This window comes from Gossypium hirsutum, chromosome A05 (assembly GCF_007990345.1).
Source record: "Gossypium hirsutum isolate 1008001.06 chromosome A05, Gossypium_hirsutum_v2.1, whole genome shotgun sequence".
Taxonomy (NCBI): Eukaryota; Viridiplantae; Streptophyta; class Magnoliopsida; order Malvales; family Malvaceae; genus Gossypium; species Gossypium hirsutum.
The window spans coordinates 24,318,907-24,332,644 of NC_053428.1; the positions used below are offsets into that span (position 1 = coordinate 24,318,907).

The following is a 13,738-nucleotide window of genomic DNA, read 5'->3' on the forward strand; positions in this document are numbered from 1 at the left end:
TGATCACTTTGTAACAAAATAGTAACATAAGTGACTAAAACGTAACATTTCAAACATAAGTGACTAAAATATAACCTAAGACAAATAAAAGTGACTATTTTTATAGATTACCCTTAAAATTAAATCAGATCGACTCAACTCAACTGAATTGATGGGATTGGACAGACCAACCTATGAACGCGTCTTGGATATTTCCTTGGTACTAAATTCAACGCATGGTTAAAGAAAGCCGGTTTGGGAGATGGAGAAAGATATATTGTAGCATCCAAGCTGGCAGGAAGCGGAGATATGAAAAACATCCTGCCCCCACGACAACAAAGGTACTCCCTCAGGCTGTCAAAGCGTGTGGATACTCGACCTGCCACGTGTATGACATTAATGTCCACGTTTATCCACGTGGCATTCCACAAAGTCTTGCCAAGATCGCGCGCAACACCAACCCCTTTTCCAACAAAATCCCCTTTGTGTTTGCTTACACTTCTCTCTTTCTTCCTCCCCCCTTCCCCATCCCCAAAACGGCTCTTTTGAAAACGCCATGACCGCCATAGCTGCGGCTGTTGCTTTATCGTTGCCAATCTCTTTATGCAATTCATGCAGGGTTTCTAAAAAGGTACTGTTTTTCCTGCTTTTTACAATGGTTGACTTGTCATTTTATTTTAGTTATTCTTTTGTGGCTGTGAAGCTATAAAGTTCGGTTTTTTATTTGTTTTTAAGCTTAAAGTAATTGGGTTTATTCTAAACTTTATTGAAGTCCCGATCCTAATGTATATTGCAACTTTTTTATAACTTCATTATATTCACTTCACTTGCATTCACTAGTGAAACAGAAACTTATTCCAAGTATATGTATAGTTTTCTACGAAGTATAAGTTCCATGATTTTGTTGAACTTTTAGTCTCTTAAGTTAGTTTTAGATGGTGGTTTCAACTTTGGAAAACATTGTACTTTGTTTGATTGTGTTGCTTGAGTAATTGATCTGTGGCTTATATTGGATATTTTGGTGCAGTTTCAGGGCGTTAAAGGAGGGTTTGGGGTGTTTGCAGTGTTGGGGGAGGCAAATAGCTTGGGGCCAAGCGATAAGAAGAGCCCCTGGAGCACGTTGTTTGATGTAGAGGATCCAAGGTCTAAAGCCCCGCAATGTAAAGGGAGGTTCTTAGATGTATATCAGGCATTGGAATTGGCTAGATATGATATTGAGTACTGCGATTGGCGGGCTCGCCAAGACTTGCGCACGATTGTGCTTCTTCATGAAAAGGTCTTTTTCGACTTGCTGATCACTTCGTGTTGTGAACTTTTTGTTTTGTTTTTAGTTATTTTTTACTAGAAAATCCGTGTTTTGTGATGTTTTTACTGTTTACCTGTTACTTTTCTTTTTCAATTTAATCATGTGGGAAGTTTGTGTTTAATTTTCGTAGTTATGGTTGTAGGTAGTGGAAGTGTTGAATCCATTAGCTCGTGAATACAAGTCTATTGGCACTATGAAGAAAGAACTCGCAGAATTGCAAGGAGAACTGGCACAAGCTCACAAACAGGTACATGAACTAGCGGTTAATGGAACTGTGATTCTTATAATTTGATTAGGATGTGCATGCCTCAATGAGATATAAAAACAGATGCAATGGTTCCAGGCTATCCAAGTGATTAGATACTTTTCTTTTTCTACAAAAACCAATCTGACCACGACTTTAATTAATTACCATAGGTATGTATCATTTATAATAAAAAGGAAAAATCACGGGAGGTCCCGACTTTGGTGTCATAGCCTATTTCGATTCTGATTCAAGAGAAATAACAGGTACATATATCGGAAGCAAGGGTTTCTGCTGCTTTGGATAAACTAGCATACATGGAGGAATTGGTTAATGGAAAGCTGTTGGAAGATAGGACCAAAATGGAGTCCAGCATAGCAGCCCCTTATTCGAGTACATCAACACAATCTCTGGATACTATGAAGAGGCCCCGGAAAAGCTTGGATGTGTCAGGTCCAGTTCAACCTTATCACCCCCGCTTGAAGAACTTCTGGTATCCTATTGCTTTCTCCACTGATCTGAAGGATGAGACTATGGTAAGCTATAGTTCGGAACTATAATATTACTTATCATCTCAACACTGACCATTTTATGTCATGTCTCTGCATATTAGCATACATCCTCATTCTGCACCAGGTTGATCAGCTTAGGTGCTTCCTTTTTGCTTTGTAGTTTTCATTGTTCAACTAGTTAAGAAATGATTTCTTGCTAATGTCTTGGTACTACATTGTATTTCAGATTCCAATTGATTGCTTTGAGGAGCCATGGGTTCTTTTTCGAGGAAAAGATGGGAAGCCAGGATGCGTCCTGAACACTTGTGCACATAGAGCATGCCCTCTTCACCTTGGCTCAGTAAATGAGGGTCGTATCCAATGTCCCTACCATGGTTAGTATGAGTTTAGCAAGTTCACAAGCATAAGGCTATCATATTTTTCTGAAAAGGTGACACATATCATGAATGATTTACGTATTATATATTCTTGGAATGATATATCAGGGTGGGAATACACTACAGATGGAAAATGTGAAAAAATGCCATCTACGCGATTACTTAATGTGAAAATAAAGTCATTGCCATGTCTTGAGCAAGAGGGAATGATCTGGATTTGGCCTGGGGATGACCCACCAACGACAACTCTTCCTTCCTTACAACCTCCTTCTGGATTTGTAATTCATGCCGAGGTATGCTGTAGTTGCTTTTGCGTGATTACAAGGATCATCTGAACTTTTTTCAAGCGACTTGATGAAAGACAACTTTATAGCTCAAGCAAAGTCCCTACTATCTCACGTAGACTTTTTGCTGATAATTTGCAGATTGTCATGGAACTTCCTGTCGAACACGGGCTACTGTTGGATAACCTATTGGATCTCGCTCATGCACCTTTTACTCACACTTCCACTTTTGCCAAGGGATGGACAGTTCCCAGGTTTGTTTCCTCATGCAAGGCTTAGGAAAGGAAAAAAAATTATAATGATAATATGCTAATAGTGCATTGTAGGTATCTATTTTGAATATGTGATCTTACACTGCATAATCTGAACATCTCAGTCTGGTGAAAATTTTGACGCCTGCATCTGGTCTCCAAGGTTACTGGGACCCTTATCCCATTGACATGGAATTTCAACCACCTTGTATGGTCCTATCGACCATTGGTATATCAAAACCGGGCAAACTGGAAGGACAGAGTACAAAGGAATGTGCAACACACCTTCACCAGCTTCATGTATGCTTACCGTCATCGAGAAATAAGACAAGACTGTTATATAGAATGTCACTGGATTTTGCTCCCCTGTTGAAGCACATTCCTTTTATGCATTATTTATGGAGGCATTTTGCGGAACAGGTAAAAATATATCCTACTTTTTCATTCTTTGGATAGTGGATCATGATCAAATTAATTCCTTGCTGAAAACCTTCTTGAAGTCCTTGGTTGTATGTCCAAATGACTTGCTGAACAGATTGGTAGTATTTGATGGGCTGACAGCTATGAGTACGTTTGACATTCATCTAGTAGCACATACGACTTATCTTCTGAAAACAGTTAACTTCAAAATTCCCACGTAGCACAATTTAAGCTATGGTTTTTGTTACTGAATGCCTACAAGAAGTGCAACAGTGTCATCTTTAATATTTGCTTTTACAGAACTGTTTTTCCCTTTATCTATGGTACGGTTTGATTGAATTGCAGACATGTTTGATACCTATCAACCTCGCTTGTAACTAATATGTTCGGTCTATGCTTATAATGCCTATTCAATACAGGTCTTGAATGAGGATCTACGACTCGTGATCGGCCAGCAAGAACGTATGATTAATGGGGCAAATGTCTGGAATTGGCCGGTAGCTTATGATAAGCTAGGAGTGCGGTACAGATTATGGAGAGATGCCGTTGAACGAGGATCTAAACCGTTGCCATTCAGCAAACCGATGTAAATTTTAACTCTAGCAACCAAATTTAACATCCTTTCCTCACATTATTGGCACCAACTCTCGCACTCTCAAAACATATTATCAAGGTTTGGCATTGGCACATCAAGGACAACCAAAAGAGATTCAGGCGGAAATTGTGTATTTTGATCCGAGACAGGTACGAGTTGGTGTCTAGTCATTGTAAAAGAAAATAGAATTTGTACACTGCTTTTTATAGTTTTTGTGTACAGCTAAATTAAATCCCCATTTTCTTTATCTCTTTCGATAACTCCGGACTAGAGAAATGATTGGAAAAATTGTTTTTTTTGGCCTTGGAATTTAGAAGCCAATGTTAATCTCTAGTCCAGCAGCAGCAAAGATCTTTGTACCCTGTAAAAACTGATGTTTAATGAAAAATCCAAAGATTTGCGTATGACCTTTTTAGACTCATCTTGCTTGCTCCTCAAGGCAAGCTATCCTGTTTAAAACAATGCAGTGATCAAAATGGACCACTATATTTCTATAGTATTGCATGATATTTAGACAATGCACTTCAAGAGGTTATTCACAAAGTACGTCTAAAAGACTAAAATGCACAAGTGTCTATCTCGAGAAGATTAATCAACAACCTACCTACCTAATAGTAGAGAAGATCATATCAGATGAAAATCAAATCAACTTGGCATTTGATAGCGGCACAACGGGCACAAGTGACTTGCTTTTAACCACTTAACAATGCAAGCATCATGGTAAACATGTTGGCAAGGCATCAAGGCAACCTCGTTGCCATCCAAAAACTCGTCCAAACAGATCATACATTCTTTGGATGAACTCGGTCCTTCAAGGAATCTCCCTCTTTTCTTCAAAGGCTGAAGATCTTCTTCATCACCCCATTTAAACCTTTTCAAATCTTCAATGGATGAACAAGTAGCAGGCTTGAAACTGAATGCATCCAATGACTCTTCGACTACCTCAGACTCATCCTCATCAGCATCACCAATAATCACCCACTCATAGGCCTCATCATCAGCCAGCACATCGAAATTTACTTCGATTTTGAGGTATATGTGTTCACATCCGATGTTAACGGTGGCACCATGAGCCGCCCGAGCAATATCCAAGACATAAGGAACAGCAACGGTTCGAAGATAATCCAGAGGTATACCGGTGTAAACAAGCATCGAAAACACGGTGTCGGGGCCACACCCTTCACAACAAAACATGTTGCGACCATAGGTAAAGGATTGAATAAAACTTGCAAACGTTGCATCCCAGTTTTCAGACGAAGGGTAGCGAATCTCGACATCAATGTTAAAAACGTCCTGTGGAACACTAGAACAACAACGAGAACAGCGTTGTTGATCGGCTTCTCCTTCTGTCATCTTGATGAAATAACATGGGTTAGTTTAATTCCTTCCTTACTCTACACCAAATAGGAGTTAGGTATTTGTAAAGAATTTGTATTTGATGCGGACTGTTATGGAACTAATTAATAAATAATTATTAAAATTTAGTATATATCTTTTAAGAACAATATTAAGGGTTTTAGGTTCTAAATTTAGAGATTGCTGTTTAGAATTATAATTTATATTAAATTTCTAGTGTTAAATTTTAAGTTTGTGTTTAAATAAAGTTATTGATATTTATTTTTTAATTTTTTTTTTGGTGAATTATAATAGTAGGGCAAAGCCTAATCACTAAAAGCGATTAATGCGATTCAAACCCAGACCACAATTGGAACGATGAGCACCCTGACTATCATGCTCATATAGGGTTCAAATCCTTTTTTTTTTCATCAATAGTGAACATATTGTATTTTGCAACTTATTTTTTAACTGGATTGATCGGTTGGATCGGAAAATGGCCAATATATTGGTCCAAACAAAGGGTTAAATCGAATTTTGAGCAACCAATTGAATTGAGTTAAAAAATCAGTTGAATCAGTGCTTGGACTAGTCGAACCGATCTAAAAAATTGTAAATGTTGAGGGCTAAAAAGGTTTAAAATTTTCAAAAACCAGTTGACCCGTGAACTGATATAGACTAGTTAAATCAAGTTAAAAAATCAGTTAAACTTGCAATTACGATTTTTATATTTTTTAATAATTCATTTGCCTTGAATTGGTCGGACCAGTCGTTTTGAGAACCAATTACTCGTATCACTTTGAAATCAGTTTAAATGTAGCTCAGTTCAACCAGTCCTTGCCGGTTTGCGGGTCAACTGATTTTTTATCTTTCAATGGTCCAATACTTCAACCTATTCTCAGCTCGATTTAGATAAAATTGAAATTTGAAATTTTGGTTTATATCTTTTAAATCATTTTTATTTTTATTATTTGAATTTTAAAGATTTTTATTTTTTCATAATTTTTTAAAATTTTATGTAAAATATGAAATAATAATTTTATTTTTTAAAAAAATTATGTATTTTTAAAGGGTAATGACCAAATTGACCAACAAATGTAAATGTTGAGGTTAAAAAAGTTATTTTACATTTGACATTGTTAACTTTTTAACGGGAAAATTAAAGGAAAGGATTAAGATTTTTAAATAAAAATGTATAGGGACTCAATATCTCAAAATTAAAGTATAAGAGATCAATTTTAAATTTTGAAAGAATACAAGAACTTTTGACATATTTAAACAAAAAATAAACACAAATAACTGGATTTGAATTTATGCTTCTTTTACTTTTTCACAATAGTACCTAAACTATACTCCATGACCAAAAATTGTACCTAAACTATTCTCGGTTATCCAAATTATAAACGTATTCCTCTCTTTTTATTTTTCATCTAAGAACTCTAATGACCAAAAATTCACAAACTAGTCAAAAAAATTCAAACCCAATTTTCAGCGATAAAACCCAAATTACAATGGGAAGGGATGTTCAAACGGTTAACCAAATTGAACTAGTATTAACCAAATTTTTAATCCTTTAACTGTTAATCGAATCAAAATTTTTCAAAAAAAATTAACCGAACCAAAATTTATATGTTTTATTTTTTTAAAAATAAGTATAAAATATATCACAAAAATAAATTGGTAATGTTCATTTGACCGAATTAGTAATAACCTAATACATATAATATACAATATTATTTATTAAGTTCAATTAATTAACCGATTTCGAACCAAATTAACTGTTAACTGAAATTTCAAAAAAAAATTTAACTGACCTCCGACTGAACTAGATTGATTAACCAACCGATTAACTGAATTAGATCGATTCAGTCGATCCAAAGTTTAATAACTCGTAAAGATAAGTTTCTTTTTTATTTTTAAACCTCAATTTCGATTCATTTCTAACCCCAATTCAAAACCTATGTAGTATTTTACTTAAATATAATTATTTCTATTCAATTTTGTTGAGTATTTTTCTCTATATCTCTTAGATAGTAGTGTATATATATTTATATGAGATGATTATTGTTCATTGACATGATGTACTAACTTGATAGAACTCATGCATATAGACATGTATCTTCCTCTAGACTAAACACGTGTTCATAGAGTCTTATGTGAGTCTGGCCTATACTTACAACTGTGCCGGAAAATAAGCTCGACTTGCGAGCCTGTCCTGCAACCTGATCCTGTGAGCTTATTACATTTCGACCTAAATCTATTCGAACTTTGGACCGGTGATGAAAATTATCCTAACATATTCTATATATTTTGTGTTATTGGTGGGTGAACCATGAAAAGAAAATGGTAGAATATGAAATCTAAATATTAAGGAAAAGTTGAGTAGAAAAAAAAGTAAAAAGAATTTCAAAGAAAAATTATCTAAAGGTAAAAAAAAAATCATTAAAATGGAGAAAGAATTATGCGGATGAAGAGAATGAATTATTTTGAAAAGTTTTGATTTAATTAAATTTGATAGTTAAAAAGATTTTTTTTAATAGCTAAGTAGTTTGGATAAAGAGTTTTAAGTAGATTTTGAGTAAGTAGATTTTGAGTAATGGAGTATATTACTGAAAATTTTGGATTAACTCGAATTTTTATTTGATATTATTAAGTTGAAATTCAAACTAGGAGGTTGAAGAATGAGTGTGAATGGCTGTCGACCCAATAAAGAATAAGCCCAAAGCCTTAAAAGTGGAGGCTAAGAAAGCGAGTTGAGAAAACTTCGCAGTCAATGAGAGTGGTTGGTGGTGTGTAGGTGGTGGTGGTGGGCTTATCTTTGTCATCTCTCGAAGAAAGACAAAGGCTGTAGATCCTCTGTTTGCGCTCACAAATCAAATCACCATATATAAGCTATTTTTCTTTTCTCTTCCAAATTTCCCTTCTTGTTTTCTTATTGGTTCACTATCTATTCCCATCAGATAAGGTAAGATTTTAGTACCCAATTTCCTTCTGTTCCCATTTTTGTCTGTTTCTCTTTTCATTCCACCCCCCCTGGTGAAAAGGCTTGGATTTCATTTCTGATTCTGTAGTAACTTTTTAGGAACGAAAAATAAATAGATAAAGGGTAATTCGTAGTTCAGTTTTTCCATGTTTTTTATGTTTTAGTTTATTAGATTATGAGTTCATTGTGTACCCATTTCTTGTTTTAGCTGATTTGTGCTGTTATTTTAGTTAGAATTTCATCTTTTACGATTGCAGAGATCGTGAGAATTTTGTGTCATGGCTTCCACAATTGTAAATGCTCCCTGCACGGTTCCTTCTGTTAAAGGTTTTGAGACTCAAAACTACGTTGGTCTTAGACCAATTTCTAGTTTAAGGTTCAATTCTGGTAGGACTTCAACCTCAGGACGTTCTCGGGGCCTTTTTGTGGTGAGGGCATGCGAAAGGCATGATGGACATGTGAAAAAGATTGAAATGAGTATTGAAGAATGTGAGGCTGCTGTTGTAGCTGGGAATGCGCCTGAAGCTCCTCCAGTTCCCCCTAAGCCAGCTGCTCCTGTTGGGACTCCTGTGATTAAACCTTATGTGAGTGTTTGAAATGAAATGATAATATTTTATCTTTTGCCCATATTTTACGGTGCTTGCTTATTTATGTTCATATGCAAATAGGGGGTAATGTGATAGGAATTTGTGACAAATTGATTGTGTTTGAGTGGTTTTAGAATGTCTCCGATAAGTGTTTGGTCTATTGAATGGTGATTTGTTTTAGACTTTTATATGTGTTTGAAAATTCACATTCACAGGTTTAATTTTCTTGTTCGCTGACATGAATTTGATTTAATCATTAATTGTTTGTTCATCTCATCTCATCAATTCATGACATTGAAGTAAAATAGTTTTAAGTTATAATAGAGGTTTTGAGGTCAATTGGTGGACCTCTCCTTTCTCCTTTGCTCACTCGGTGTTTGTTTGTATTAGCAACTTACCAGGCGTCCTCGTCGTAACCGTAAGTCCCCTGCATTGAGAGCATCATTCCAGGAAACAAGTATATCTCCTGCAAATTTTGTATATCCTCTTTTTATTCATGAAGGTTGGTATTCATGGATCTTAGTCCTTTCTTTTTGGTGAAATAAGTTAGATATTAAAAGTGGAGCAATTTTACCAAAGATCATGATAAGCGCCCTCAAATTTGTTACATGAATATTATATTGTTGCAGTTTTCTTTTCTTTTCCTTTTTTGTTGCGACTTTTGTGATACTTTTCTGTTTACTCTCTTTCTTACCTTCCAGTACGTGCTTACATCTACTTGGTACTGTTCCCTTGACCTGCAGGTCAGGAGGACACACCCATTGGAGCTATGCCAGGATGTTATAGGCTTGGATGGAGACATGGACTTGTTGAAGAGGTGATCTTTTGTATTATGCATCCTTTTTCATAAACAATTTGCATTTGTCCCTCAAAACTAGTTCCCGGGTGCTGTATGTGTTGTTTTAATGACTTATCTATTTTATGTAACTGTATGATGATAAACATTCTATTTGATATCAAAGTTATAAACATATACAAGCATGTTATATACTTATTTAGTGTGTCAACTGTGAAGTTGTTTTGAAGTGTGCATTATCTATTGCAGGTGGCAAAGGCCTGGGATGTTGGAGTTAATAGTATTGTGCTCTTCCCCAAAGTTCCAGATGCTCTGAAGGTTTTGATCTCCCGCTATAATGCTATTTGCTTCATATGTTGATGTATATAATTGGTTTTTTGCACTTTAGTCTCCCACAGGAGATGAAGCCTACAATGACAATGGTTTAGTGCCTCGAACAATTCGTCTGCTTAAGGACAAGTTCCCTGACCTTGTAAGTCAATGAAGTTCATTCATTGATTTTTATATTGTTTAGTGCCTCCAGCCTTATGAAATCATGGTGATATCTTATCGGTTTTTTAGGTTATCTATACGGATGTTGCTTTAGATCCATACTCCTCAGATGGGCATGATGGTATTGTCAGAGAAGATGGTAAGACAAGATATGCTTCACACACTTTTGCCCGCTAAAAGAAGAGTATCTTATTTAGAAGACATGTTTTCACCTTGTTGAACTGTTTTTTGGTTTGCCACATTGAAATACAAGTTAACTTAGAAGAATGATACATGAGCTCTTTCCTAAAAAATGTCGTGTGCATACTAATTGGTCAAAATAAATAATGTTCTTATAAAGTCATAGAAATACTAATTGCTTCTTTGTTTTTTTACCCTGTAGGAGTCATAATGAATGATGAGACAGTGCATCAATTATGTAAGCAAGCGGTGTCCCAGGTAATTTTTGTAGTTTTTTTTTTTTAAATATACTCTTAGGCAGAAGTTTACTGTCTTCATAAGAGTTCTAAATGCCATAATGGTGATGACTTACTGATGTTTGTTGTGGTCACTGGTGTCTCATAAAAAAAAATCAGTGACCTTGTTCGCTTTTGTTAAATTCTTCTCTCCCCTCCCCTTGCTTGTCTTGATACATATCCATGGCATAACTTTTAATAAATACTTTGAGGAACTAGTGTTTCAAATGCTTAAAGCAAGCAAAAACTTGCTGTTACAGCTTTAAATGGCTAGTCAGTGTGATGCTTGGAGTTTTCTAATCATTTGAATGGATATTGGAGGTCTCCTATGCTCGTTTGTGTCCTATTCTTTTTTTTGCTAGATTTAACTTGATTGGACATGTTTTAATTTTTTTGGGTGGTGTATTCTTAAAGGCTCGAGCTGGAGCTGATGTTATTAGTCCCAGTGATATGATGGATGGACGTGTTGGAGCTATTCGTGCTGCCCTTGATTCTGAAGGCTTTCACCATGTTTCTATCATGTCCTATACAGCAAAGTAATTTCACTATCTGCCCCCTTGCATTCCTATAGTTGTTTGTTTGTAGGTCTACCAGTTTCTAAAAGTAGGTTTGAAGCATGGTAACAGATATATGATTATGTTAAACCACCGCAAAGGTTTTACTTTCTTTTCACTTCCTGAAGAACTTTTGAGAAAGATTATTAAGAAGTCATGAAGAGTTCAAAGAGAAATTGAGATGAAAACTTCTTACTAATCTGAATTTTACAGCCTTATTTTCCAGCTTTATATACAGAAAAAAATTTAACTATAATAAGAAAGAAAATTTTACTATTAAAACTAAAATCTCTCCTATGAATAAAGAATAAAATAGCTGTACCTAGTCCACTAATTTTGCAGTATTCCGTCCTTCAAATTAGTCTATCAAATCCCTTTTCGCCTATCAAATCTTGAGAATCTTGGAATAAGAGTCCCAGGTTTCCACACTTGCCCACTATGCAAGTAGAATGGTATTATTCAGTTGCCTTGCTCGAAGGCAATAGTCTTTCTTCATGTTGTTGTCTAATTGCATAAGACATTATCATTTTTCTTATCAGTTGGTCACTGAACACTTTAGAAAAATAAACTATGTTGACAGAAGTTATTCTGAGTTATTCTTGGCGGCTGGGTGAAATTTATTGACACAGTTTGTCATTCTCTTTTTCTTGGGATAACAGATATGCAAGTTCATTTTATGGCCCCTTCCGAGAAGCACTGGACTCTAACCCACGCTTTGGAGATAAAAAAACGTATGAATTCACTTGCCTGTACTGTATTTTTTGGGCTTTCATGCGCTCTTTTTGGTGCTTACATTTGATTGTTAATCTTGTTTGTTAAAAACAGGTATCAGATGAACCCAGCAAATTACAGAGAAGCATTAGTTGAGGCTCATGAAGATGAGGCTGAAGGTGCTGACATTCTATTGGTCAGTATGACGCTTTTAAGGAATTTTGAGTTGTTTTTGTTAATGGCTAAGCTCCCATCATGCTGAAGTCTCTCTAACTGGATCACAGGTCAAGCCTGGTCTCCCTTATTTGGATATCATTAGACTTCTCAGGGATCAATCTCCTTTGCCTATTGCTGCCTACCAGGTATTCTCTTAACTTTCCGTGTCCTGCATTAACTAATATTCTTGGCATTGTTTTCATTGCAACTTGAAACCTTTCGATAATAATTCCCCATGGTCCCTGGAAATGAAAATGAAAATGAAAATTTGAGGCAACATTCATATATATTAGTAATTGTTTTGTCAGTTCCAGCACTAGGTCCTTAGATTCCCCCTTTTGGAATTGATGCCCTTAGCAAAACTATTCTTGACACGAAATTATTTATATTACATTTTTGTTCTTTTTAGCGAAATCAGGGGATTGGTATTTTTAACTACATTGTCTGATTCATTCTTGTAGAGTGTAGTTCATTCTTAATAGGCTGAAGGATGCAGGAAGTAAGGATGGCACGAGAATAGTAGAAAACTGAGAAGGGGGGGAAAATATAAGTGGGTTGCTTTTGCATATTTCATGAACCAATCATTCTTGTACGAGATACTCAAGATTACGTCTTTATTACTACTAACTATTCTATAATTAGTGGTGTAAAAAAAGAAAATATACTATTTCTCCCCCCCCCCCCCCCGAAAAAAAATGCAGACTTTCACTATCCTACCGCTATCAAAATTTGATTTTTTTTCCAGGTTTCAGGTGAATACTCCATGATCAAAGCCGGTAGTGTTCTCAAAATGATTGATGAAGAAAGGGTCATGATGGAATCATTGATGTGCCTCCGCCGGGCTGGTGCCGACATTATCCTTACATATTTTGCTCTACAAGCTGCAAGGGCTTTATGTGGTGAGAAGAGGTGAACTTGGTCTAATTTTCCTTCTATGAAGCTTTGGTTGATTCTGCAAAAAAGGCTTGAGACACTAAATCTTCCATTCGAGAGTGCTAGTTGTTAAAACGATGAGGAGTCCTTTAGAATGCTTTGAGTTAGCTGTTCGTATTCCGCATCTTCATAAGCCTCAAGTACATAAAAATAAAACTAAAATGCTGTCAATGTATGCCAGATCTGAATGAAACTAAAAGTGACTTGATCGTAGTTGTGATGGTGTGGTTAGGTATTGCCAATGTTAATCCAACACTGTATTGAGGTACTTAATAATACGCATTGCTTTGTTACTTTTCAGACTCGGGTGTGATTGTCAAATAGGATCATATGTATATGTTTGATGCAAGTATGTTTAAAAATTTTAAGTCTTCTCATGTATTTGGTTAATAAATCAAAGGAAATGGTAAAAGGGTATGGGAGAGATGATGGGAACAATTCTCTAGCAGATTTGAGTGACAATAATAATCCAACTGGTTACTAAAACTTTTAAAGATTTTGGTACAACTTGTGAGAAGCCCCCTAATTGGTGGAATATTTTGCTATGAAGGGTTAAATTGTTATCAAAACAAAAAAGAAAAAGAAAAATTTTCTTTTAAGAGGAAAAAAGGTGATTTTATTGCTTGTATGATTTTGTATATATATTTTGCGTTTAGTTATTTTTTAAAAATTCTGAATTGATATAAAAATGGATGGTTAAAATAGTAA

The 13,738-nt window shown here is 35.4% G+C and overlaps 2 protein-coding genes across 3 annotated transcripts; both read left to right on the plus strand.

Moving 5' to 3' along the window:
* The first annotated feature begins 442 nt into the window (after positions 1-442).
* Positions 443-4,372, plus strand: LOC107924574 (chlorophyllide a oxygenase, chloroplastic). The gene is made up of 9 exons (XM_016855089.2): positions 443-610; positions 1,007-1,255; positions 1,428-1,532; positions 1,796-2,065; positions 2,268-2,415; positions 2,527-2,711; positions 2,844-2,956; positions 3,079-3,373; positions 3,793-4,372. The coding sequence occupies exons 1-9, from the start codon at positions 536-538 to the stop codon at positions 3,961-3,963; spliced, it is 1,611 nt and encodes a 536-aa protein (XP_016710578.2). The 5' UTR covers positions 443-535; the 3' UTR covers positions 3,964-4,372.
* A 3,671-nt stretch (positions 4,373-8,043) lies between these two features.
* On the plus strand, positions 8,044-13,330 carry LOC107924253 (delta-aminolevulinic acid dehydratase 1, chloroplastic). Of its 2 annotated transcripts, none has more exons than XM_016854613.2 (13): positions 8,044-8,268; positions 8,544-8,870; positions 9,264-9,375; positions 9,617-9,690; positions 9,919-9,987; positions 10,058-10,141; positions 10,231-10,300; positions 10,544-10,599; positions 11,031-11,152; positions 11,830-11,901; positions 11,996-12,077; positions 12,166-12,243; positions 12,843-13,330. In XM_016854613.2, the coding sequence occupies exons 2-13, from the start codon at positions 8,565-8,567 to the stop codon at positions 13,008-13,010; spliced, it is 1,293 nt and encodes a 430-aa protein (XP_016710102.2). In that variant the 5' UTR covers positions 8,044-8,268; positions 8,544-8,564; the 3' UTR covers positions 13,011-13,330. The 2 variants fall into 2 exon arrangements, with proteins under 2 accessions (XP_016710102.2, XP_016710104.2); XM_016854615.2 differs by having other exon boundaries at positions 8,266-8,409.
* The last annotated feature ends 408 nt before the right edge of the window (positions 13,331-13,738 follow it).

Excerpts from the sequence above, each read along its gene's own strand:
- LOC107924574 (XM_016855089.2), top strand. The coding sequence starts at position 536 with ATGACCGCCATAGCTGCGGCTGTTGCTTTATCGTTGCCAATCTCTTTA. Across the intron at positions 611-1,006 it reads CATGCAGGGTTTCTAAAAAG|TTTCAGGGCGTTAAAGGAGG; the intron begins GTACTGTTTTTC and ends ATTTTGGTGCAG. Across the intron at positions 3,374-3,792 it reads GGAGGCATTTTGCGGAACAG|GTCTTGAATGAGGATCTACG; the intron begins GTAAAAATATAT and ends TATTCAATACAG.
- LOC107924253 (XM_016854613.2), top strand. The coding sequence starts at position 8,565 with ATGGCTTCCACAATTGTAAATGCTCCCTGCACGGTTCCTTCTGTTAAA. Across the intron at positions 8,871-9,263 it reads CTCCTGTGATTAAACCTTAT|CAACTTACCAGGCGTCCTCG; the intron begins GTGAGTGTTTGA and ends TGTTTGTATTAG. Across the intron at positions 12,078-12,165 it reads AAGGTGCTGACATTCTATTG|GTCAAGCCTGGTCTCCCTTA; the intron begins GTCAGTATGACG and ends ACTGGATCACAG.